Below are 25,407 nucleotides of genomic sequence, written 5' to 3' on the forward strand. Positions count from 1 at the left end.
TGGTCAGGAAAATTGTGAAATTAATGTTAAAATTTAATTTCAAAGCTATGTTAAATTTGGGGGGACCAATCGTAGAGGAAGCCCAGACATTTTTTGGGGGTGGACCAGAATCACCCCAAAGCAGGTCTCTAAAGCCCTCAAGGCTTCCGCTAGCGCAACAGGTGAATTTTATTTCGAGTACCGCTAGGTGGAACCTCTTAGTTGGGCGGGAGATTTAAATGGAGTTTTAGGGTGACATACTTTTTTAGCGGCCCTAAAATGTAGAAACTATTTAATTGGATCCATTTCGCGAGACAAATTAGCCTATTGAGATTGAAACTTTTAGGCGCGAAATTGTTCGTGAGTTTTGATGTGACTATTTTGGCGCGAAATTGTTCGTGAGTTTTGATGTGACTATTTTGGCGCGAAATTGGTCGTTAGTTTTGATTCGACTATTTTGGCGCGAAATTGGTCGTTAGTTTTGATTCGACTATTTTGGCGCGAAATTGGTCGTTAGTTTTGATTCGACTATTTTGGCGCGAAATTGTTGCTATTGGATAGTTATGGAATTTGGCGCAAAAACTAAATTTTTAGCGCGAAAACGAATAACACGTGTTCTTAGCCCTATGAACCTTTTGTTCGGATAGGTTTTTACTTCACTGCTTGGAAGATCTCGATTTAACTTTAAGACGTTTAAATTCGAGATTGTTCGTAATTAGGGGACAACCAGCTGATGCTTTTCCCAGACTATTTAAAGTAGGCTTGGTTCCTATAGTGTTTAGCATTGAAAATAGGCCCTTTTTTAAATAACTACGTTAAATTAGGAGTGGCAGACGACTCATTTAACTTTCGAAGAAGATCCAGAACCTTATGGACGAATTAGGGATCAAAATATTACGGCTATGGCCCAAGATATGGGCATTACAGTCATATGCCGGACCTCCCATACGTTATACAAGTTGGACAAGTAGGCTTAACGACACTTACCAATTAGACTTAGTAGATACGTAATTTAACAATGAAAACAACTGAATTACGTATAGAATCATTGAGAAAAATACCGGCAAACCACCTTTAACGTATAAACAGTTCCAATCCATTCTCTCAACGATGGAACCACCTTTACCCCCACTTCCGGGAATTACGTTAGAGTTCTTAAAAAACGCCTATTCACCCATCGAACCCGATCACGACACAAAGTTCGCGGTACCGACATTGGAAGAATTAGGTTTTGATATTGACAATATTAAACCGGCCATTTGGCAAGGAGGTGAAACTGAAGCCCTTTTGAGGCTAGAAAGACATTTGGAACGTAAGGCGTGGGTGGCCAGTTTTGGTCGACCCAGAATGACCCCTCAGTCGTTACTACCGAGTCAAACTGGACTAAGCGCTCATCTTAGGTTTGGTTGTCTTTCCGCGAGATTATTTTACCAAGCTCTCTCCGATCTCTATAAAAAAGTAATTGATATTAATTTTCTTTTACTTCAATAAAAACCAGTTAATTAGGAAACTAATTAAGGTTAATTATTAGATTAAGAAAATCAACCCGCCATTATCACTCCACGGTCAATTACTTTGGCGGGAATTTTTCTATTGCGCCGCGACTAAGAATCCAAATTTTGATCGTATGTACAACAATCCTATTTGCGTTCAAATACCTTGGGAACACAATCCCGAAGCATTGGCTAAGTGGGCCAACGTAAGTTTAAAACAAACTTCTTTATTTTTATATATTTTAAACAAACTTATTTAGGTAAATATTTATTTATTTAGGGACAAACTGGTTTTCCGTGGATTGATGCAATAATGGTTCAACTGAGAGAGGAGGGTTGGATACATCATGTTGGAAGACACGCGGTTGCTTGTTTTTTAACGCGAGGGGATCTATGGATATCCTGGGAAGAAGGCATGAAGGTATGAATTGTTATAAATAATTTATTTATTTATTTATTTATTGATAATTTTAATTAATTTAAAATTTTATTTAATAACAATAATAATACTATTTATTTATCTTAATAATAATAATACTATTTATTTATCTTAATAATAATAATACTATTTATTTATCTTAATAATAATAATACTATTTATTTATCTTAATAATAATAATACTATTTATTTATCTTAATAATAACTTCAGGTCTTTGACGAGTTGCTACTAGACGCGGATTGGAGTGTAAACGCTGGATCATGGATGTGGTTATCCTGTAGTTCCTTTTTTCAACAATTTTTTCATCTATATTGTCCCGTTAGATTCGGTCGTAAAGCTGATCCAAATGGAGATTATATTAGGTAAGGTTTTATTATATTTAACTTAATTAACGCATGAACAAATTTATTTAATTATTTATTGAAAATAGATCTACCAATATAGACTAATGGCACCCCATGTTATTTTCCCTTAGAGCTTAATACAGTCGAAGGTAGAGGGCTGCCATTACTCTATTGAAAAATTACTAGAATTTTATTATATTTGACTTAATTAATGTATGAGCAATGTTTTTTGTTATTGTTTATAGAAAATATTTACCAATATTGAAAAATTACCCGCCAAAATTCGTTCACGAACCCTGGAAAGCCCCGGATTACGTTCAAGTTAACGCCAAATGCGTCATCGGTAAAGATTACCCCTTACCTATGGTTAATCATCCGGAAGTTAGCAGAATTAATCTCGAAAGGATGAAACAAGTTTATCAGCAATTATCTCAATATCGAGCGTGCATTGGGAAATCAGGTAGGAAACAAAACTACACTTGCTTAAATATTAATGACGTCACTCTTACATCTAAATAAGCCTTGGCTACTTAACTACTATGGGATGGGGAATGAGAACATCTAAAATGATTTTCCAACAAAATAGTCAATAATACAATGAAAATATTAATGTTAATTAGTTTATTTACGTCATATTTAGCTATTTAATTAATTATTTTAAATATTTAGTGGTTATTTATAAGGATGTTTACGGATTGCCTCACTCGGGCAATTTGACACGAAACTTTCGTAAGCCTTGGCCCCTCAACAAAAGAATACCCAAGGCTTATTAATTTAATTAAGTTAATTAAAATTTAAAACGAAACGTTTTAAAATTTTGATTATAGCCAATCAACCCATTCAAGGTCCACCACCATCTGATGACAATGGAAACGTTAAATCTCATAAACGTCAAGCAAAAGAAAATATAGCAGAAGTGAGTGGAGTTTAATTCTATTATTTCAAATCAACGACTTAATTGTTATTACAATTAATTAATTAATTAATTAATGATTTAATTAGTAATGTCGTTTCTTCTTAAGACTTAGGAGAAAAAATTATAAATAAATAAAAAAATGGCTGGATTTGTGATATTTAAAACAAACTTTTGTGCGCGTAAAAGTTTCCGTGAAATTTAAACGTCACATTTTTATCAATTCAAAAAAAAAAAAAAAGAAATAGAATTTATTACGAAATAAAAATGAGATTAAAAAGTTCATTTTGAATAAAAACCCGAACGTTATTTACTTTAGGATTTAAACCGATCAAAATCCTTAAAAAACAACAACTATGACAACATGAAATCATGTCAACATCATTCGTTGTCCGAACAATATTAACATTGTTTTTCTTTTCTTTTTCTCAACATGATGATTGTAAATTCAAACTTTTTTTAAAAAAAGGTTTATAACAATTTCACCTTCATTTTCCCCCCCAAAACTTTGATGTAAATATAATCTTAAAAATGGTGTTGTTTAGGTTGTTTTTTATAATTATAATTAATAATAATTAATAATAATTGCGCCACAACAAGCAGGAATGTATTTCAAAAAAGTTTTAACGTTAAAATAACGTTAATTAATTTATTTAAAACATCTTAATTACATCTTTAAAACGTATCTTTGAAGGTTAATCAAACGTTTTGTACAAATGTCGACTCCTAAGAGATTAATTAAGTCTCCAATTCCCGGACCTTCCTAAAAAAATTAATGGCGGGGAAAGAAATTATTAATTTGTAAATAAATTAAAATTAATTGTGTTTTTTTCGATTATTCGAAAAAAGTTAAAAAAAAAAAAAAAGAACTTTACTTTTCTTCCAATTAATCCAATTCGCATGATTTGTGTAAATTGATTGAATTTTAATTTACGTTCTTTAGATTTGGTTTTGATTTCTTCGACAAGGTTTGTATCAGGTTTGTAATTTGACAGAAGTTCTAAGACGTCTTCCAATACAAGTTTGGTTAATTCTGAGTAATTAACGGTTATTTTTATATTGCATTAACTATAATTAATTGCATTTTTAACCATTTTCAATTGGGGGTTTAGTGGTTTCCCCCCAAACAGGTGGATTCCAAAGAAAAGTGAATTCGGGCTTCAAGAAGTCATTTAAGGTAATTATATGACCTTGAGCCTGTAATTTTAATTTAACTTAAGTATTTAAATTAATTTCGAGGATAATTAAAACTAATTATGACGTACTTTACTCCATAATAATATATGATGAAGTTTATCAATACTTAGCATTTCATTTTCACTGAAAAAGGTATTAACTATTAAACTATTAATTATTCTCGATTAACTAATATATTCCTTAAATACCATCTTGAATATTTTTCTTTAACTTTCTCTTTTAATTCTTTAGAAATTAATTTTCTTTTATCTTCATTATCAATTAATTGGTTTAAAAACTTTTTGTTATAAATATCTAATTTTTCAAGATCCATTTTGCACGAGTTTCCATTTAATTTATCTAATGAAAACTATTTAAACTCGTTAATTAATTATTCTAGCTTGAGTTTTAACAAGAAGGGATATCTAGTTTACTAGGGAGAAGGTATAAGATGCCTAAGTATTCGCTAGCCATAGTCCCAGTCCCCCTTTCAAAATACAAGGGGGGACGTAAAAGGAGAACGCCGGGCTATTTCGCCTCTCCTCAGTCGGAAAATATGACTGTAATTTTCGTCATTCGCGTCGTCGCGCTGACGTGAGTTTTCAAGAACCACTGAGATGCTGGTTGTAATTTAGAGGCAGCGGGGATTAACTCCGGACCTACGTCGTTTGTACTGGAGATAAAGCTGGAAATGTGGCGCGAATGAATTTGTATCTTCTCCCTAGTAAACTAGATATCACTTCTTGGTTTAAATAATCATGACGTACCATATCAATTAGCTCATCTAATGAATATAATTTATCGCTATAAGCTCCGAAACCACCTCCCATATCGCAAGCAAAATTTAATACCGCCTCAGAAAAGTAACCATTATTCTATAAAAACAAAACTAATAAGTTGAATTTCTAAATTAACCACTAATTTAATTAAGTTAATGATACTTTAATCGTTTCAACGTGCATATCATTTTGTCTTTTAGATAATTTACTTCCATCTCTAAATTAATTAATAATTATCTTTAATTAGGAGGAATCTATATATTTTTAATTGTGTTTCAATTTTTACTTATTCATTATGAGAGGCAAGTGGGCGTATTTAGGAGGTTCCCAACCAAATGCTTTAAAGAGCATTAAATGTTTAGGAGTTGAAATCTGCCATTCAACTCCTCTAAGAACATGAGTCACTTTCATATGATGATCATCAACTACACATGCTAAGTGGTATGTTGGAAATTTATCACTTTTTAGAATAATCTAAAAAGTAATTTAATTGAACTTAAAATTGGGTACCCTATTTAATTTTATTTAAACCAAGAAGTTATATCTAGTATCTCAGAGAGAAGGTATAAATTCGCCAGATTTCCAGCTTTATCTCCAGTCCAAACGTAGTAGGTCCGGAGTCAATCCCCGCCTCTAAATTACAACCAGCAGCTCATTGGTTCTTGAAAACTCACGTCAGCGCGGCGACGCGAATGACGAAAATTACAGTCATATTTTCCGACTGAGGAGAGGCGAAATAGCCCGGCGCTTCCTTTTACGTCCCCCTTGTATTTTGAAAGGGGGACTGGGACTATGGCGCGCGAACACTTAGGCATCTTATACCTTCTCCCTAATAAACTAGATATCACTTCTTGTTTAAACTTACAGGATCACCCTCTAATTTGGATAAATCCAGAGAAATGGGGCCATAAACTAAGTCATCAAATTCTAATGGACCTTCCGTCAACTTTAAAAGGTATGAAACTTACTGGAATATGTTTTACGTTAAATGCCAGTATGATGCTAAAACTTACCCCTAATCTAACAGTAAATTTCTTTCCTTGCTCAAGTAATTTATTAATTTCATCTTTAGTTAAATGTTTACATTTATTATCATATTTTGGGACTTGTTGCAAGCGATTGGCTTCCTTTCTTATTAAATTTAGCCTAGTTTCTGAACAGAAACACCGATAAGCTGATCCATTCTATTTAAATAAATATGAGATCTTAAGCCATTTATACTAATTAAGTGTTCAAATTACGGTATAATACTAACATCTATAAGTTCCTGAACACAATCATTATATAATTTTATTCTCTGAGATTGTGTGTATGGGCCATAAGGACCTCCTTGAGATGGGCCCTCCGTTGGATTCAATCCAACCCATTTTAATATACTTTCTAGATTCTCAACAGCACCAGGAACTATTCTAGTCTATTTAGAGATTAATGTATAAATTTACTTTACCTGTTTTGAAAAAGGATTTAGGCTTATCTTTCATAATTTACTTGATCAGTATCCTCGATCCTAAGCACGAATCTACCGTTATGTTTCTTTGCAAATAAATAATTATACATTGCTGTTCTCAAACCACCTAAATGTAATTGACCCGTTGGACTTGGGGCAAATCTAACGCATACATTTCTAACAAAATACCGTAAACTGCTAATCGAAATCTTTACCGGTTTAAAAATTATCATTGTTTTAAATTTCGCAAATCGAAAACTTGGTTTTAGTAGCTCTTTCGATTCAAATTTGGTAAACAACTTAAGCCTAACTGTCAAATTATCTCTAGGGGAGGCACGTGACCTATGCATAGAGATAGGAACATATATCTATGGACCTATGCTCATAATAGCAAAAAAAGTATAGAGCAATATTATGGGAGACCTAGCTGCAATGTAACCCACATTTAAGCATGAACGCTGAATCTCTAAAGGGACTGGTAAACGGAATAGATTTTTCTCTATAGCACGTTAAGGTCGTTTAAATATTTTTCAATAGGTTTTTGAAGAAGCATAAAAGACCGAATGGCCTTGAGTGTTCCCAAATTGACATCCCCCATTCCTTCCCCCAATGCTATGCTAGAGAGGTATCGGTTTGTACAGTGGAAGGCGGGCGTTTTCCGGTCCCTTTAGAGATCCAGCGTTTATGATTTAAGGAAGCTTTCCACGAGTACCTTAGACTGGGGCTGAACATCAGAGTACTTTCAAGCGAGTTATTACTCCTTGGTTTTAACGCTTTTGCCATCAACTCCAGTAATATTTCTCCATGGGTTGAAAAGTTGCAACTTTCTCAGCTTCTTTCCTGGGATAAAAAACCGAGTCCCTTAAAAATACAGCTTCCGTGGATAAACCGAATACGGCGGCAAAAAATAGCAACGCCTGTGTGACGTCATAGATCACGTAGCTTCTTTTATATATATACGGTGGTTCGCGCACGCCACGTCGCCACTTTTTAGTCTGTGAGAGAGAGTCTCTCTCTCACCAGCGTTTTAGATCAATTTTTTTATTGTTTTTAATAGTTTATTTTATTTTATTGATTTTAATAGCTTATTTTATTTTATTTTAGTTTATTTTATTTTATTTTAGTTAATTTTATTTTAGTTTATTTTATTGTATTTTATTTTATTTTATTTTTCTCCTTTTAAAGGTAAGTAAAACTCGCTTTCACGCTACATGATGTTTATAACTCAAATCAATTTTGTATTTCTTATTTTTATAAAGTTGAAGTGTTCTACTATTATTTTAATGATGAGGGAAAGCGCCTGCGCCTCGTGAGTTCTTGCGTTATACTGAAATTTAAAGGCCGAGTTCCAGCGAAAAGGATTCTAGCTAACTGAGCATCGAAACGAAATGTTTCCTCGCAAATATTAGTATTCCTCTGATAGAAACTCTTTTGTTTATCTTCAATTCGCTAGAACCTCTCAAATTTAGGCTCCGCAGGGAATCCAAAGTCTGCACGGTCGCTCCGTTGTTAGTCTCGACCCTTTTCGCTGGAACTAGTCCCTTAAAGGCAGAGTTCCGGAAAAATGGGTAAACTGATAAAAATAATACAACGTCGGAGGGATGCAAAAATTCGAAACAACCCCCCCCCCCCCCAAAAAAAATAGTCCATGTCCAGTTCGCTAGAAGAGGGAATTTTGTTCGAAAATGGACAGTGGTCCCCAAGACTAGGAGGATCGAGGTGTTTTCACCTCTATCCTCCTAGGTCTCGATGTTCGCTGTTCAGTTTGGTCGCGTTTTGGAACTCTGTCTTGAAGAGTCAATTTTACCTCGTCAATAAAAGATTAAGTTTTCGTTTTTATAATAGCGCTCATTTCCCGAGGTGGTGGCACATCGTAAGTTTACGTTTAAAGCTTTGATTTAATCTAAATTTCTAATAATTGATCTTTATTTTGGAGTCGCTGACGTAAACAATGGATTGCGGAAGGAACACTTTAATAATTTTACCAATTTTAATAATTTTAATAATTTAACCAATTTTACCAATTTAACCAATTGTAATAATATAAATTAATTTAAATGTGAAATAGAAATAAGGAGCTTTACCAACTTCTAGCTTAGTTTTAATCTTAATTATGTAATTCAATTAAAGGTTATTTTAATTTTTAAAATGTACGTTTTTGGTCTAATTTTATATTAATTATTCTGAATTATGTGGAAATTAATGTTGGATATTGGCTCGATAGAGTAGATTTCGCTTATAAATTGAGATTCAATAAACAATACATATTAATATCAATTTTTAGTTCATTTTTTGATATTTGCCGAAAAATCCCTATTTATTATTTTAAGTGTCGTTGGGGCAAGAGAGGGTAGTTTAGTTAGGCTTATTTAGTTTCTGAAATGGATTTGAATAATTAACTTGATAATTGCGACGTTTAGTGAAGGGCACGTATTTTTATATTTTACCCCACTCTTCTTTTTGCCGGGCGAAAAGTGCCGAAACGGACACTATTTTACCCCGAATAGTCGAAGGCGGAGCCATAAGTCATTTAGAATGTTTTAGCAGACGATGCATGGGAGCATATCTACTATTTTAGAATTTGGGGTAATTCGGCAAAAGTTCGGGGTAAAATAGTGTTGCCTTTGCAAGGGCGCCCGTGCGTTTTTCGTAATCAAAACCAAGGGGTTTTAGTAGCTCTTTCGATTCAAATTTGGTAAACTAGTTAAGCCCACGGAGCTGTATTGTAGAAGGAGTAGAGACTCGTAGCTTCCCCTCTATTAAAAAAAGCTAGACCTTATTTGTCCATAAAAAGGGGGTATGAATTTTGACCCTCCCTCCAAACCTAGGCTAGCCAATGTAAACAATAAAGATGGCCGCGAGCTACGAACGTTCAGGAGGGTTAAGCCTCGGTCTTTTGTGTATCGAGTCCGGGTGACGGGAGTTTCTCAAGCGTTTGCAAATCTTATTTAAATTTTTATTTTTACTATAATTTTTATTTATATTAACTATAATATGGAAAATATTCAAAGAATTAAGCCGGGAAAGAAGAAAACGACGCCTTCTTTAAAACAAGTGACGTCAGAGATTGTTTACATTGGCTCGGTATGCGCGAAAATTGTGCGCGGAGCACTAGTACGCTTATGTCTAGGCCCTAGAGGCCTAGTCTCTACTCCTTCTACCATGAACGCTGGATCTCTAAAGGGACTGGTAAACGGAATGGATTTTTCTCTATAGCACGTTTGCTTTGTAAAAAAATAAATAAAAAAAAACGGGTACGGCCAAGGTCGTTTAAATTTCTTTTCAATAGGTTTATTCAGAATCACAAAAGACCGAATGGCCTTGAGTGTTCCCAAATTCACAACCCCCATCCCTTCCCCCGACGCTATGCTAGAGAGGACTCGGTTTGTACAGTGGAAGGCGGGCGTTTTCCGGTCCCTTTAGAGATCCAGCGTTCATGCTTCTACAATACAGCTCCGTGCTTAGACTGGGGCTGAACATCAGAGAACTTTCAAGCGAGTTATTACTCCTTGGTTTTAACGCTTTTGCCATCAACTCCAATAATATTTCTCCATGGGTTTAAAAGTTACAACTTTCTCAGCTTCTTTCCTCGTTTCCTGGGATAAAAAACCGAGTCCCTTAAAAATACGGGCCCAAAAATACAGACTCCGTGGATAAACCGGCAAAAAATAGCAACGCCTGTGTGACGTCATAGATCACGTAGCTTCTTTTATATATATATACGGTGGTTCGCGCACGCCACTTTGTAGTCTTTTAATTTTACGCCGCTGGTGAGAGAGGGTCTCTCTCTCACCAGCGTTTTAGATCTACGTTTTTAATAGTTTATTTTATTCTATTTTATTCTATTTTATTCTATTTTATTCTATTTTATTTTATTTTATTTTATTTAAGGTAAGCCACTAGAGCTTGGTTAGTACAGCCTTTAGTGTTCTAATGTCTATGTATACGAATTTAATTTAATACCAAGAAAAGGCAAACTAGATTAGGCTTTGAATGAGATATATTTATCGTTTTTTCGGTTTGGATCCTTCTAAGTGTTCATTTTACTTTCCCTTTAATTTCAGTAATAAAAATGGCAACCACTAGCAGTGAGTCCAGTGAGGAGATAGATGGTAAGTAAAAAAGTTCGCTTTCACGCTACACGATGTTTATAACTCAAATCAATTTTGTATTTCTTATTTATATTTTTTTGAAAAACAGATTTACTTAGGGAACCATTTAAACATAGTAAGATTGTAAACTAATGTAACCTAACTTGTTTACGTTAACTAAACGTTTCTTTATCGTTATATAAAGACTACGAAAGACATCTTGTTCACCGGATGAAAAACAGCAAGGAAAAAGTAGAAGTGTTCTACTTTAAGCCTAATTTTATCAATTTTAATAATTTTACCAATTTTAATAATTTAACCAGTTTTACCTATTGTACCAATTGTAATAATATAAATTAATTTAAATGTGAAATAGAAATAAGGAGCTTTACCAACTTCTAGCTTAGTTTTAATCTTAATTATGTAATTCAATTAAAGGTTATTTTAATTTTTAAAATGTACGTTTTTGGTCTAATTTTATATTAATTATTCTGAATTATGTGGAAATTAATGTTGGATATTGGCTCGATAGAGTAGATTTCGCTTATAAATTGAGATTCAATAAACAATACATATTAATATCAATGTTTAGTTGAGTTTTTGATATTTGCCGAAAAATCCCTATTTATTATTTTAAGTGTCGTTGGGGCAAGAGAGGGTAGTTTAGTTAGGCTTATTTAGTTTCTGAAATGGATTTGAATAATTAACTTGATTAAATTGCGACGTTTAGTGAAGGGCACGTATTTTTATATTTTACCCCACTCTTTTGTGCCGAAAAGTGCCGAAACGGACACTATTTTACCCCGAATAGTCGAAGGCGGAGCCATAAGTCATTTAGAATGTTTTAGCAGACGATGCATGGGAGCATATCTACTATTTTAGAATTTGGGGTAATTCGGCAATAGTTCGGGGTAAAATAGTGTTGCCCTTGCAAGGGATGTTGCCCGTGCGTCTTTCGTAATTAAAACCAAGGGGTTTTAGTAGCTCTTTCGATTCAAATTTGGTAAACTACTTAAGCCTAACTGTCAAATTATCTCTAGGGGAGACACGTGACCTATTTCGACAAATGATATTGATAGAGAGTGACACGTGGTTTTCCGTCTGCTTAGCCAAATTTGACCTCTTGACCTAAAACTAGGGCAAAGGCTTAAAAATACAAATGGCTTCTCTTCTCGCTGGACGTTTACTCCGAAAATCTGAATCGTAAGTTATAAATTTCAGATGAATTATTAAATAATAATTATTAATTATATATATTAATATTAAATAAACTAATGTCAATCAAAATATGTGGTCAGTTAGGCTTAGGGAGTATGAAGTATAGTTTTTGGGGGATGACATGGTGGGATTGGTATCGCCTACCATAGGGTAATGGCAGCCCTATGCCTTCGACTGTATTAAGCTCTGTGGGGAAATAACATGGGGTGCCATTAGTCTATTTGTTGTTATTACAGGAGAGGGTTCTTTCTAAAACAATGGAAAAATCATTTATCCTCCGTTGCAAAGAGACCTATCGAAAAGGTTTTAATTGCAAATCGTGGAGAAATAGCTTGCCGTGTTATGCAAACTGCTAAAAAGCTAGGCATTCAAACAGTAGCTGTTTACAGTGATGCTGATAGAAATTCAATGCATGTGGCCATGGTAATTAATTAAATTTAATTTACCTTTCAATTAATTATACAAAGAAATCAGGCTGGGTATAATTTTTAGGCTGATGAAGCTTATAACATTGGTCCAGCAGCCTCCCAACTAAGTTACCTCAATCAGAGCAAAATTATTGAAGTTGCCAAACAAACAGGAGCTCAGGCTATTCACCCTGGATATGGTTTTCTCTCGGAAAACACTGAGTTTGCCGAAATGTGCCAAAAATTAGGAATTATATTTGTGGGTCCACCTGCCTCTGCCATTCGTGATATGGGAATTAAAAGCACCTCAAAAGCTATCATGTCTTCCGCTGGGGTTCCAATTATCGAAGGTTATCACGGAGAAGATCAGAGTGACTCTAAACTCCTCTCGGAATCCCAAAGAATTGGTTTTCCTGTTATGATAAAAGCTGTAAGGGGAGGAGGAGGAAAGGGGATGAGAATTGCCAAAACGGAGAGTGAATTTCAGTCACAATTGGAATCGGCAAGAAGGGAAGCCAGCAAATCATTTGGAGATGAAGTTATGCTGATTGAAAAATTTGTTGAAACTCCCAGACACGTTGAAGTCCAAGTTTTTGGTGACCAACATGGAAATTATGTCTATTTGTTTGAAAGAGATTGTAGTGTACAAAGGAGGCATCAAAAAGTTATTGAAGAAGCTCCTGCTGTAAGTTTCTACTCTTTAAAGGGAGGGTGAAGTAGAAAATCAAGTGATTTTTTATCGATTCTTCTACTAATCTTAAGACCAGTCTACATAGTGAAACATTCAGGAAATATCGTTTCCGAATGATTTTAAAATTCAAATTAGGTTCAGATTTTAAGGATAATTTTAAACAAGGACTGCCGACCAATCGCGTAACGCCCTGCCTTTTTATTAACAAAATTCTCGTGGCACGCTCCGTGTCTCGCGCCACGATTGTCACGTCGCGCGCCTAATTTTATCAAATCTCGTGATAAATTTCATTCAACGCGGAACGTGCCACGAGAATTTTGTTAACAAAAAGGCAGGGCGTTACGTGATTGGTCGGAAGTCCTTGTTTAAAATTATCCTTAAAATCGGAACCTAATTTGAATTTTAAAATCATTCGGAACTGGTATTTCCTGAATGTTTCACTATGCAGACTGGTCTTATAATTAGTAGAAGAATCGATAAAAAATCACTTGATTTTCTACTTCACCCTCCCTTTAAACTATTAATTAATTCTAAGTTTTTTCCAATTTTTAATCATTGTAGCCAGGTTTAAGTGAAAAAGTTCGTAAAGAACTTGGTGAAGCAGCAGTTAGAGCAGCACGAGCTGTAAATTATGTTGGAGCAGGCACTGTTGAGTTTATAATGGATGCCAATCAAAAATTCTATTTCATGGAAATGAACACTAGATTACAAGTTGAACACCCAGTAACAGAAATGGTCACCGATACTGATTTAGTTCATTGGCAACTCTTGGCGGCTTCTGGAGAGATCTTACCCCTAAAACAAGAAGATATAAAATTAAATGGACACTCATTTGAAGCCAGAATCTATGCTGAAGACCCAAATAATAATTTCATGCCCGGTGCAGGACCTTTGATCTACTTAAATACCCCTTTGGCATCCCAAACAGTCAGAATAGAGACTGGAGTTCGTCAAGGGGATGAAGTATCTGTTCATTATGATCCCATGATTGCTAAATTAGTTGTTTGGGGACCTGATAGGGATTCAGCTTTGAGAAAATTGCGACAATGTCTGTCTCAATATAATGTAATATTAATTATAGTTTAGAGACTCTAAAAAATACCAATATCATAATTCATAACATTTTATTTTAGATTGTTGGTCTGAACACAAATGTTAATTTCTTAATGGATTTAGCAAATCATAAAGAATTTGTTTTGGGAAATGTTCATACTGACTTTATTCCTCAATATCACTCTGAGCTTTTTCCTAAAAGAACTATATCTGATACTATTCTTTGTCAAACTGTGTTAGGACTTATTTTGTCCGAGTTACGACAAGGAATCAGTTCAAACCTGAAATCCCTTGGTATTAATTTAAATAAATAATTAAATACCAGGGGTGTGCGAGTACTCGTTAAGTTCGAGTACTCGACTCGATACTCGAGACAGATTCGAGTAGCTTTTTAACATCTTAAATACTCGAGAAATACTCGGAGTCCGAGGCTTACAACTATAGCAGACGATGAGTTCATGATCATTTATTTTGAAAATCACCTGTTCAATGTTTAATTGATCACGAACAATCTTTTTGAACTAGTTAGATATTAGATAATTGAAAATCTTCGTTATTTTCAAGAAATTTACAAAATTGCTACTCGACAAATCAATTGTTGAGACTCGATAATTACTCGAAAGAACAAACAAAATTTGACCTATCTAAATACTCGATACTCGAAAGGATTTTTGAGACTCGGCTCGATACTCGATAAGAAATTAGTTTCGATACTCGGACTCGGCTCGAAACCGAAAAAATGGGACTCGCACACCACTGTTAAATACAATTATAGAAATATTAAATTAATTTAATTTTTAATCCTATTAGATCCATTCTCGCCATTTGCATTAATGGATGGCTTCAGATTAAACTCTAATTTGTCCAGAAAGATCGAATTAAACCATAATGATCAAAGTATAAGTGTTTAAAAAATGGTTTTACGTTTAATTTTGATGTTTTTCTACACTTTTAGAGTTTGAGTGTAATGTTATTTACACTAAAAATGGTCAATATGAGATTGAAATTAAAGGAAAGAAGTATTTGGTTACTGGGAAATTATCTAACGTCAATGGGAGCCAAGAATTATCATCCTTTATCGATGGAAATAGTAGCAAATCAAGGATTGTTATGGAACAAAATCGACTTCATATTTTTAATCAAGATACTAGCTATGAATTTTCAGTTCCAGTGCCTAAATTCTTCAGTTCTGGAGCTTCAATTAGCGGGGATCAAGGGGCAGTTGCCCCCATGCCTGGTGTAATTGAAAAAGTTATGGTAAAAGATGGGGATGAAGTTAAACAAGGAGATCCGGTTCTTGTTATGATTGCTATGAAAATGGAGGTAAATATATTGAATTTAAATGTTTTAACGCTAATTAAAAACACGTTTTATACTTTACAGTATGTTATAAAGGCACCTAAAGATGGAAAAGTTGAGAAAGTTCTTTATAAACCCGGAGATAATGTCCCAAAAAATGCTCATCTAGTTAAATTCTCCGAGTAAAATGATTTTTTGTATATTTTTTATACTCTACAATACACAAATTTTATATTATTGTTAAATATAATGGTATATTTTTGGTACAATAAAACTTTATTGCGTTTAATACATTATTTTTTGTCAAGGGTGATCACTTGAATATACTAAAATACATTACAAAATTAGGTGGGAACTGATAATTATTCATAAATCACAGGCACTGGTCCGGTTTTTATTTAATTATATTATATTAATACTTTGAGGAACCTTTTTGTTTTTATTTCATGTGTTGATTGTTTTATTACTGGGTTGGATTAGTATTTATTTATAGATTTTAGGTTATGGGGGAGGCATTGTTCCATGTTATTTTTGCTCCTTGCCATCTTAAAAAGTTTTATTTTTATTAGTTTTTACTAATTTTGGGGATTTAATTATAGGCTTACTTTGTTAGAATTAATTTTTCCAAGGCAGGTGTACCATAGTCTTCATTAATTTTATGGTGTCTCGTATCTAAAAAGAGTTAGAAAATAGAGAAGCGTGGGTTTAGATTGCTTTAATTCCGCGCCAGAAATGGCGCTCCGATCACGTGATAAATTTTCAACCAATCACAACTCTCCTTAGCCGGCAAGCTATTTTGTCAGCAGTTTTCGCGTGCGGTCGCTTGTGCTGGGTTGTGGATATTTTTACTAAATATCGTTATTAATTAATAAAGTTATTAAAATCGTGAAAACATTGCGCGATTGGATAAAGTGAACCGTATGGATACCTTTAAAACTATGGATTAACGTGGGAAATTATTTTTGGTAAGTTGTTTTTGACTTTTTCAAATTTTAGTCTTAAGCCTTGGCTGTGTCATAAAGTAGGCTTAGCAGAGTAGTTGGCGAAATTCATTATAGATTGGGATTTTAATGTATTTTCTTACCAATACTGAGTATTGTAGGCGTTTGATTCGCTCCTCCGTTATAGTAATGCAAATCAAATCTGTGTTCGGCACGATGATCTCGAACTAAATCACGATTAGGGTTAAATAACACACCATAGCTGTCATCGGCACATGTTAACCAAATCGGTAGCATTGGGGTTTTCAATCGGCTTCCAATCTGACAAGTGTTAGAATATTAAGTAATTGTAATGATGAACACGGGTTATACAAACGTACTTGCTTAGAAATATCACTATCTGTACGGTGCCATGCCAAAAATCCAACTTCGTTTCTTAATGTGATACCAATTCTTGGTTTAGCCTAAAATGATTCATGTATGCTTCAAATGAATCCCATCACAAAGGCATGACGCGGAAAATTCGGTATTATACCATTTTTTCTATACTTCCTATGTACATGGTACCATTATGAAGGAAGGGAGTCCCTCTTCCTGTTAAAATCAAGTTAACCAAGGGCCTAGTTACGTCACCCAGTGGTGTTATAAGTTGTCCAACCTCTTCGGTCATATCTTCAGTTAGTCTAAAGTAAACAGTCAATAATACCATTGACATATCGTTTAAAAACCACCATTCATTCACCTTTCAATTCCTCTTGATAACATTGTACTGTATATAAGAATCAAGACCCCAGGTCCTGTTTCTTGTTGAAACTGAAATTATTACCAACTTTGATTATGATACGCTTCATGAAATCTAAACCTAGTCCTTACCAAGTACAAGTACTTAGTTAGGAAATGTCTAAGCTCGTCAACCCGGGCAAAGTCGAAAAGTAGCAACTATTTTTAGGGAAAATTATCACGGAGTTTATAATCAGAACTCCAATGAAATGACTGAGAGTTGTGTTGTCAGTGTCACCTTTTCAGTAATGCCATCCGGAAAGTAATTGTGGTCTTTCTCGACCGAGGCAGTGTCATTCGGTAGACAAACTGTCGCCACACCCTTTTCTAAACTAGCTCGCCATATTATGTCCACTATGGCTTGACACAGAACATCCTGTTGTTTTTCTTTTGTCGGACTTAAGGCTTCGCTAAAGATAGAAGTATACTATGAAACCTCAACAGACATCTTCCCAGTTAGATTAATGAATACTAACCTTTCAACCATTCGTCCATTAGGACTTGAACCTGCTCTCGTGTGAAATAGAAGGTGTCTTAAGATGTACGCTTGAACCACCATTAAGATGCCCTTTGTTTTGTTCTGGGAGGTGTATAGTTGAAGATTAGATTGGGCCAGGGTAGTTTGGGCGCGTCACGTGTACTTGGGAAGAATAATTACTTTATGAGAGTTCAAGCCATAGCCGAATGAGGAATTTATGTCTTGGAAGTCGAAGTAGGCTTTCAACCAATCATTATTACCAACGTGCATGCTGCTTCCGAAAAGAATATGACGTAGATTCTGAAAATATGGGTCATCATGACCTTCAATTATTTCCCCAAGGTCATTAAGGTTGTTACTATTGCGATGTCCCCGGTGATGGGAGTTCCGCCAGTGACTGGGTAGAATAAACTCGTTGATTTTCGACGCCGGGCATAAAGAACCCGTTCTGTAAAGTCAAGACATTGAAACATGGTTAAAGTTTATAGTTAGACACTCAGGACTAAGGTGCAAGATCAAGACCGTCTTCTGCCCCAGAACTATCTCCTCCTGGCCTTTTTAATAGTTAAAAATGCATTAGGGCGGTCTACCAACGGTGTTTTGGGGATAAACGTGTTCAAATCAATAGTCAAGACACTTCTTTCGAGTATTTTTATTGTTGTGTTAAAACAATTTTTAACATGCAAAACCTCAATTACAAAAGCCATTATGGGTTATTATCGTGCTGGTACCGTAAATCGTGAATTTTTAACCACACAAAACTTAGGTGAGAAGAATTTTTAGCGAAAGTTAGCGTGATAGTATCAAGCGGAACTAAAAATAATTTGACATTGGTCATGTTGCTGCTATCAAGAAGCGATATCTAGTTCACTAGGGAGAAGGTGTAAGATGCCTAAGTATTCGCGCGCCATAGTCACAGTCCCCCTTTTCAAAATACAAGGGGGGGGGACGTAAAAGGAGGCCGGGCTATTTCGCCTCTCCTCAGTCGGAAAATACGTAATTTTCCTCATTCGCGTCGCGCTGACGTGAGTTTTCAAGAACCAATGAGATGCTGGTTGTAATTTAGAGGCGGCGGGGATTACCTCCGGACCTACGTTTGGACTGGAGATAAAGCTAGAAATGTGGTGACCGTGAATTTAAACCTTCTCCCTAGTAAACTAGATATCGCTTCTTGCTGCTATATAGGAAAATATTTGCTTTTTCTTTTGACGTATTTACTCTAAATTTGCTATATAAGTTTTGGTATGAGGGAAAGGAACATATTGGTCAAGCAGATTGCGTGACTTAATCAAGGACAAGCTGTTTTGAGTCTTTCACCATTCCACGTACGCTTTTCTGACCACAGACTATACTTTTATAAAAAATTTTGTCACGGAAAGTGTTAATATATTTTACGTTCGGATGAAAGAAAAACTTTGAACAGAATTTCTTGGAATACAAAAAAAATCGATGACCATTATTCTTACCTGTCATTTTTGACCTTTATTATTGATCTACGTGGTTTTGGTTTGTTTTTTAGCTTCACTATGTTAGGTTAAGTTTCACCGGTTGGGTTTTGATCTGAAAGTTAAAAGAAAATGATTGAAGGCAATCACTTAAAGTATTTAGAAATAAGAACTCAATTTTTTTAAAAGTCATTTAATATTTATTAGGTCACTTTAAAAACAATTATAATAAAAATATTTAAAAATTTTATTTATTTATTTATTTATTTAACATTTAAGAGAAACTATCTCTTCGTTAGCAACCGATATGATTTTGTTAAATTCCCAATCTAAATGCGACCTCCAAAATTGTCTAGCTCGACCCCATACTTCCGCTGGGAATTTAGGACTACCAATTCCGTAAAATATTTGCGCGACTTGTCTCCCCGTAAACACGTGTTCATGGTGAATCGTCACCAATGCTCTAACGTTTCTCCGTAATTCGCTAATGTTATCCGGATCTTGTCGTACTTCCGCTGTGTTCATTTCGTAATCTTCTAGATTTTCCGCGTTGAAGTATTTCATTAATTCCGATTTTATGCCGTTACTGTTGACCACGTTCTGTTGTAAACATTTCTTGACTGTTGTCTCGGAGTGTTTGGTGAACGTATGAAAGACGTGGCTGAGTTGGTTTAATTGACGGTTTTCCAAACTGACGACTTTTTCGTAGAGACAGTTCAACATTTGATCTTTTTCTTCATCAGTGTAATTACCCTTTCGTTTCACATGAAACGATAAATCGCTGAATTGTACCATTACTCCCGATCTGTGGACATTTCCGCCTGTATTTGCAAACTCTAATTGCTTTAAACCACGCCGGACCAGTAACGGGTTCCAATTTTTTTCCGATGCAACAGCGACATAGTTGAATGTGCACCAATTTTTTGGTTTGTTATCGTTTCTTTCTTTGCTCAATCTACGTCCCACCGCGACTGGTTCGCATGATTTTGTGATTTTCTCAAGTTGCTGGTGTCCTTGGTAACACCTGATGGTACAAGTAGCCATAGTTGGTGCCATAACTTCGACCCATTTCTTTGGATGCAGCTCTAAGTAGCATAGAAGCGTCGTGATGTTTTCTTCTTTCAAATCTAATTCGGTTACTAGGGGTTGAACTGGTATGGCCGCGTTATGTCCCGGACATTCTTGGGCACATTTACAAGGTTTAAAGACGTGGTTAAGTAGTTTACGGGCCACGTGACGGTCCAAACTGTTACCGTAGATATGGCGACGAAGTTCAACGAAGTCTTGACCTTCAGGGTCGAGAAAAAGGTGGCAATGTGCTGGTAAACCATCGCGACCGGCTCGACCAACTTCTTGAACGTAGCTTTCGAAACTTTTTGGCATGTTGAAGTGGATTATACCACGGACATCGGCTTTGTTGAGACCCATTCCGAATGCGACGGTGGCCACCACGACCTTCATCTTACCGGACATGAATTTCTTTTGAATTGATCGTCGTTGACCGGCGGATAGACCAGCGTGATAAGGGGATACTTCGTGGCACTCTTTTTGACCTTTAGGACCACCAGGCTTTTGCGAATCATCTAGATATTTAATTCTAATTCTCGTGGACACACGTTCGGTTTCTTCACGTCTGGTACAATAAACTATGATGGAACCATTGAGGAATATTTCTTCATCAAGTAACCGTAGTAGCGCGGCGTCCTTATCGGTATCGCAGGACACTGATAAGTGTAAGTTTTCTGGGATGGCCGTTTGTCCAATTACAGAATCGTCTCGACTTAAACCGATTTGGTCTTTGATTTGTTGGATGGTACGTTTTGTGGCGGTTGCGGTTAAAGCCAGGATGCATCTGACTCCCATTTGTTCCTTAATTACTTTAACAAGTTGAAGGTACGATGGTCGGAAATTGTGTGACCATTCCGAGAGACAATGGGCTTCGTCGATACATACAAAGGCGATGGGTGGTAAGAAACTCATCAAGTAGCCATGCGATGATAACATGAATTCGGGGGACAGTAATAACACCCTGACATTTCCCTCTTTGACCAATTCAATTGATTTTTGACGCTGATTTGGCGTCATACCGCTATGTAGAAAGACTGATTGTAAAAACTTGGGTAAACCCTTGACTTGATCCTCCATTAAGGATACCAATGGTGATACAACCAGGGTTATACATTTTTCTTTTAAACCATAGAGATACGCTGGTAATTGGTAGCAGAGTGACTTCCCTGAACCAGTTGGTAAGACCAGTAAGGTTGATTGGCCACACAAAATTCGCATCACGGCTTTTTCTTGGAAGTCACGGAATTTTTTATGACCCATCTTCTTTAAACCATTCAAAACTTCTTCGGTTTCCCAGGAATTTTCCTGCAGTGACTCCTGGTTGTAGATTGGTTGAATTATAGAAGGTTTAATTTGAGGGTGCGATGAAAATTCAAATTTGGGTTCAGGGACTGGTTCTAACTGTACTGTAATGTTGCTAATATCTTCGGGTAATTGCGGATTGTCTATGACGTCTCCAGATTGATTTTCTTCGGTTTCTAAATTCGCTGCTTCACCCCCGTCCATTTCAAAGGTGCATTTGTTGGCCCAGTGTCCAGCTTCTCCACATTTGAAGCATTTTCCGGTTCCTGCACTTTGTCGTTTCTTGTATTTCATCATCTTATATTTGTGGGGCAAATTTCGATGACCTTTTCCTCTAGCGAAACATTTTTTCTTCATGTTTAATCGAACGAAATTTCCCTTTGGTTTGATTTTAGTTGACCCCTGATTGCTTGTATTGGCAGTAGAATTTGATTTAGATTTGGTGGGTTTTGGGGTGTTAGAGGGTTTTGAAGTCTTCTGAGGGTCAAGTTTTGGTCTTTTATTTGGTTGTTTTGGTGTAGATTCCCCTAAAAAGTCGAAAACTGATGCCGGTTCTGATGATTCTTCTGGTTCAAGAGGACGTTTATTGGATGTGTTTTCGGGTTTAGGCTCAATTTGAGGTTGAATTTCAGTGGTATTTTCTTGGACTGAGATTTTCAGTGGGTCAAGGTGTTGAGGTTCTTTTGAAGGGTCAGGGTGTTGAGGTTCATTTGAAGGGTCAGGTTGTTGAGTTGGATTTTTTATGGAAACGGAATTTTCCATACATGAATTTTTGTTGTCAACATTTGGGTATTTGATAGTGTTTTCCTCAAATTTTTCTGAATTATCGGTATCCATAGCTTCTTCAGAATTACTGTCATGAATTCCTGAGTCATGATGTAAAGGTTTAGTGTCACATTCATGGGGCTCACTATCAACTATTTCTGAGAACTTTTCATCAGGTTCACGGTTAATTTTCTCACATTTTTCTAACCAATTTAGATCATATGTTTTCTGGATAACGTGACTAGTATCCCCATACAAGTTTAACTTCTTAGTTACTGATGAAAACGGTTTATTTCTTATAAAACTTGGTGTTTTCTTGAAAATATTAGAAGGAAATTCATCCTCTTTGGTAGAAATGGTTGAATTTTGAATAACATTGACTACATTATTTAATTTAATTTCTTTATCAATGTTAGAAGTTGCTTTCTCAGTTAATTTTGGAGTAGGTTCACACTTTTCACTGAGACCACCACCTTTGGGCTTCACTTTGAGTGATTCAAATGTATCTGATGAACTATTTTTCCACAATTTTGCTGCATAACCTTTAATTAAAGATTCTTTCGAACTTCTGCTTACCCCAGACCATTGTTTCACCGCTGATTTTGTATTCACTTTCCAAATATCTATTTCCTTACTCGGTTTGCGTGTTTTTGTAGCAGGTTCGTCACTTTTGTCACTCGTTTTAATAGTAGAATTTTGTTTCTTGTGAAGTTTCCAGTAATATCCATAAACTTTAGATATTTCACTATCCAATGCAATATCTTCCTTTGTGGGTTTACGTTGGTTTTTCTTGATGAATTTCAATTCAAACGTTTTTAATTTCAACTTTAACTCTTGATACAAGATATCGGAGTCTTCCATAGTTAATTATTAACCGAAATTATCTTTAACTTTGTTTTAAACGGGTCCGAAAGCACGCTGCAGCCTGCTGGTTACCTAGCCCTTACTCAGCTGTCACGTTTCGCGCCAAAAAGCAATTTTTTTTCTCCTAGCGGCGCGCCTATTCCACCGGAAACGGATAACAGCTGTTTGCCGATTTCGCGCCAAAATTAAAAATATGGCGCGAATGAATTTGTAAATAAAAAACCCTACCTTTCGGCGTAGTTTTGATTAAGTCTTCCAAATTTAATTTTGTCCATTATAAGGATTGAGAACTAAAGTTAGACGTGTTGATAACTCCACTAAGGTTCGCGCTAATATGATTAAACTGACCCCTTTTCAAGGACCGCGAGTAAGTTTCACAAATTATTATTCATAAAAGGTTTTTCCTGACTTTTTTAACACCTCCGGAAGTACGGCTATAACTAGACCGATAAAATTAAGTAGCTCATTTCAAGTCTAGATTTCTCTACAGCTAATGCAAAGCAACAGAGGTTGATAAATTATAGACATAAAATGTAGACTTAATCCCTTATACGTTGTAATTCGTAAAGACCTACTTTACCTTCAAATTATAAACTTTTGGCAGCGTGTAGTATTAGTAACAACGTGGGGATTGCCTTCAATTGAAAACTAAGGTTGTTCTGAACTATTTTTAACCTTTAAGTTTATATCTTATAGACCATTTCCGGTGGTATGGGCCGTTTTCGCGCAAGAAAGGCCAATTTTATTATGGTTCTACGGTTCTTAGTAAACTAATAGTAATTTTCAGTCTCTTGGAACCGAGATATTGTTGTTACAATAACAACAAAAACATTTTATCGACCTAAGATCGCGTACACTCTAAATAATTATATATTAAAATATTATGCACAGTAGTTTATATAAAATATTTACATAATAACAGCGTGATTTCACAAAATGTCTTGTTAGTTCCTCATTAGTATGCGTACAGTGTCAGTGACTCTAACGCAAGACAGGTCAAAATATGTGCTCAAAAGGACCGAAGGTACCTTACCAAAAGTTTCATTTTATTCTTCGCAACTCCCAAGTGGTCTGCTAGTATTGATTCGAGCGAGCGTCCGTCACAACACAATACCTGACTTAGACTACAAACTGTCCAACACTGTGTCCGGCAGAGGAATTGATAATAACTAATAGCATATTTAGGGGAAGTTCTTGTGACCGCTTCTCTCTTGTAGGCGTTTACATACTATCGTTTCCATAGAAACCAGGCTTGTTTCATAGCTATAGCTGCCTTTTATTACAATAGAGACCCAGAGGAACTTCCAAATGGCCCACCCTAGATTTTATTAACGGCTAGATTGTATTCATATATTCTTTCCCCCATAATCGAAACATTTCAAATAATTTAGGCTTAGCGTCAACGCGTTTATAATAGGTTTTTCTAATTTGATTTTATATAGCCTTGTAATTGGACGATATTTTTGGGGTTTGCTTTGGTAGTTCTACGGTTTCAATAGAAACGAAGTTACGGAGGATATAGCGTGGAGGTAATTTAGATGGTAATTAGCTTTTATCGTGCGAGTTACCCACTTATGGGCACGATATCGGAATGGTAATTTTATATTCATTTTATATTTTGGTGTTTTGTTTGAACCTCATTTTACGAACCACGTGAGTCATCAAAATCGACTTTAGATCTCGGACTGTAGTTGTAGTATTTGTTTTGACTGTTATCTTAAAGTACTTGATAAATTTTTGAAGAAAAAACAAGTGTTTGTTTGTTTTAATAATAATAAAAAGGGGTCAATAGCCAGTTTTGAACATACCACAATGTGCCTACCATCTTCTCCCCTCCAGAGATAGTGGCATCATTCTCTCAACCAGAACGGAACAAGTTAAACTCTATTATTATCTAGTGAAAAGCTTATTTAGGCCTAACGGGGAGGGTGTGAATCAACATAGATAACTTTAAAGGAATAGCGACGTGATTTAAAAATTATCTCAAATCTAAAGAAAACCTTACTTTTTTGAGAGTTTAAACTCTTCTGATTCCAAAAATATGCTTGATAAATATTTAAATTTGAGGGAAAACACAGAAAAAACACTTCAAACATTTGAAATTTGGGGCAAAAGCAAATTTGCGGAGAAAAATTTTGGCGGGTTTTTCTCCTTGATACGTCACTCACGGCATCTCGCGGGAAAGCCAAGCGCGAGCGCACGAGACTCCCGAGTCTACTAATGCCGCGCGAATCTGAATAAAATAGGCTTAACAAGGCGCGGCGACACTAACAGGCGTCACGTGAGCGATATCTAGAGAGAAAATTTCTCCTTACTACGTCATCAAACGAAACAAAATTTTAACTAAGCCTTTTCCAAACACAATACTTGGATTGCAATTTTCTAAATTGCTACGAAACCAAATTAAAAAGTAAACATATCATAATAAACTAGA

At 35.4% G+C, this 25,407-nt stretch overlaps 5 protein-coding genes and 1 long non-coding RNA gene across 16 annotated transcripts in view; 3 read left to right on the forward strand and 3 right to left on the reverse strand.

Moving 5' to 3' along the window:
• Positions 1 to 3,994, forward strand: part of LOC149676773 (cryptochrome-1-like) — a 34,081-nt gene extending 30,087 nt beyond the window's left edge. For 2 of the 5 annotated variants that reach the window (XM_089838343.1, XM_089838339.1), the window contains 9 exons: positions 627 to 735; positions 804 to 946; positions 1,023 to 1,437; positions 1,511 to 1,678; positions 1,753 to 1,893; positions 2,123 to 2,274; positions 2,502 to 2,716; positions 3,084 to 3,172; positions 3,489 to 3,994. In XM_089838343.1, coding sequence (XP_089694469.1) covers positions 882 to 946; positions 1,023 to 1,437; positions 1,511 to 1,678; positions 1,753 to 1,893; positions 2,123 to 2,274; positions 2,502 to 2,716; positions 3,084 to 3,172; positions 3,489 to 3,575 — 1,332 coding nt within the window. In that variant the 5' untranslated portion in view covers positions 627 to 735; positions 804 to 881 and the 3' untranslated portion in view covers positions 3,576 to 3,994. Of the gene's footprint in view, positions 1 to 626; positions 736 to 803; positions 947 to 1,022; positions 1,438 to 1,510; positions 1,679 to 1,752; positions 1,894 to 2,122; positions 2,275 to 2,501; positions 2,717 to 3,083; positions 3,173 to 3,258 lie in introns of all 5 variants that reach the window. The other 3 variants (XM_089838340.1, XM_089838342.1, XM_089838341.1) reach the window with 3 other exon arrangements.
• Positions 3,776 to 6,965, reverse strand: GluRS-m (putative glutamate--tRNA ligase, mitochondrial). The gene is made up of 13 exons (XM_089838363.1): positions 6,948 to 6,965; positions 6,613 to 6,913; positions 6,380 to 6,538; positions 6,138 to 6,308; positions 5,990 to 6,070; positions 5,411 to 5,598; positions 5,287 to 5,341; positions 5,113 to 5,220; positions 4,555 to 4,715; positions 4,435 to 4,489; positions 4,261 to 4,366; positions 4,045 to 4,202; positions 3,776 to 3,932 (listed from the first exon to the last, which is right to left on the reverse strand). Exons 2-13 carry the CDS (start codon positions 6,802 to 6,804, stop codon positions 3,837 to 3,839), a joined length of 1,530 nt encoding a protein of 509 aa, XP_089694489.1. The 5' UTR covers positions 6,805 to 6,913; positions 6,948 to 6,965; the 3' UTR covers positions 3,776 to 3,836.
• A 2,091-nt stretch (positions 6,966 to 9,056) lies between these two features.
• LOC149676788 (uncharacterized) lies at positions 9,057 to 11,247 on the forward strand. 5 transcript variants are annotated; one of them, XR_016366623.1, is made up of 4 exons: positions 9,057 to 10,270; positions 10,636 to 10,683; positions 10,772 to 10,798; positions 10,868 to 11,247. It is a non-coding gene; the product is annotated as an uncharacterized LOC149676788 (long non-coding RNA). The 5 variants fall into 5 exon arrangements; XR_016366624.1 differs by having other exon boundaries at positions 9,057 to 9,655; XR_016366627.1 differs by lacking the exon at positions 9,057 to 10,270 and adding an exon at positions 10,281 to 10,480.
• A 337-nt stretch (positions 11,248 to 11,584) lies between these two features.
• On the forward strand, positions 11,585 to 15,626 carry Mccc1 (Methylcrotonoyl-CoA carboxylase 1). Its single transcript, XM_089838322.1, has 8 exons — positions 11,585 to 11,865; positions 12,117 to 12,303; positions 12,373 to 12,972; positions 13,540 to 14,043; positions 14,112 to 14,325; positions 14,842 to 14,928; positions 14,987 to 15,354; positions 15,415 to 15,626. Exons 1-8 carry the CDS (start codon positions 11,822 to 11,824, stop codon positions 15,514 to 15,516), a joined length of 2,106 nt encoding a protein of 701 aa, XP_089694448.1. The 5' UTR covers positions 11,585 to 11,821; the 3' UTR covers positions 15,517 to 15,626.
• Positions 15,627 to 15,736: 110 nt separating this feature from the next.
• Positions 15,737 to 24,885, reverse strand: LOC149676790 (inactive ubiquitin carboxyl-terminal hydrolase MINDY-4B). Of its 3 annotated transcripts, none has more exons than XM_089838386.1 (13): positions 23,886 to 24,885; positions 18,996 to 19,089; positions 17,889 to 17,977; positions 17,710 to 17,829; positions 17,528 to 17,631; positions 17,290 to 17,461; positions 17,145 to 17,210; positions 17,014 to 17,084; positions 16,807 to 16,954; positions 16,652 to 16,735; positions 16,415 to 16,592; positions 15,936 to 16,002; positions 15,737 to 15,875 (listed from the first exon to the last, which is right to left on the reverse strand). In XM_089838386.1, the coding sequence occupies exons 2-13, from the start codon at positions 19,000 to 19,002 to the stop codon at positions 15,827 to 15,829; spliced, it is 1,155 nt and encodes a 384-aa protein (XP_089694512.1). In that variant the 5' UTR covers positions 19,003 to 19,089; positions 23,886 to 24,885; the 3' UTR covers positions 15,737 to 15,826. The 3 variants fall into 3 exon arrangements, with proteins under 3 accessions (XP_089694512.1, XP_089694510.1, XP_089694513.1); XM_089838384.1 differs by having other exon boundaries at positions 24,007 to 24,884; XM_089838387.1 differs by lacking the exon at positions 23,886 to 24,885 and adding an exon at positions 23,202 to 23,875.
• Positions 19,152 to 23,190, reverse strand: RecQ4 (RecQ4 helicase). Its single transcript, XM_089838302.1, has one exon. It carries the CDS (start codon positions 22,968 to 22,970, stop codon positions 19,242 to 19,244), a length of 3,729 nt encoding a protein of 1,242 aa, XP_089694428.1. The 5' UTR covers positions 22,971 to 23,190; the 3' UTR covers positions 19,152 to 19,241.
• Positions 24,886 to 25,407: the final 522 nt, after the last annotated feature.

Source organism: Phalangium opilio, unplaced genomic scaffold (genome assembly GCF_054372755.1).
Source record: "Phalangium opilio isolate 3A_F unplaced genomic scaffold, DU_Popi_V2 ptg000045l_1, whole genome shotgun sequence".
NCBI lineage: Eukaryota > Metazoa > Arthropoda > Arachnida > Opiliones > Phalangiidae > Phalangium > Phalangium opilio.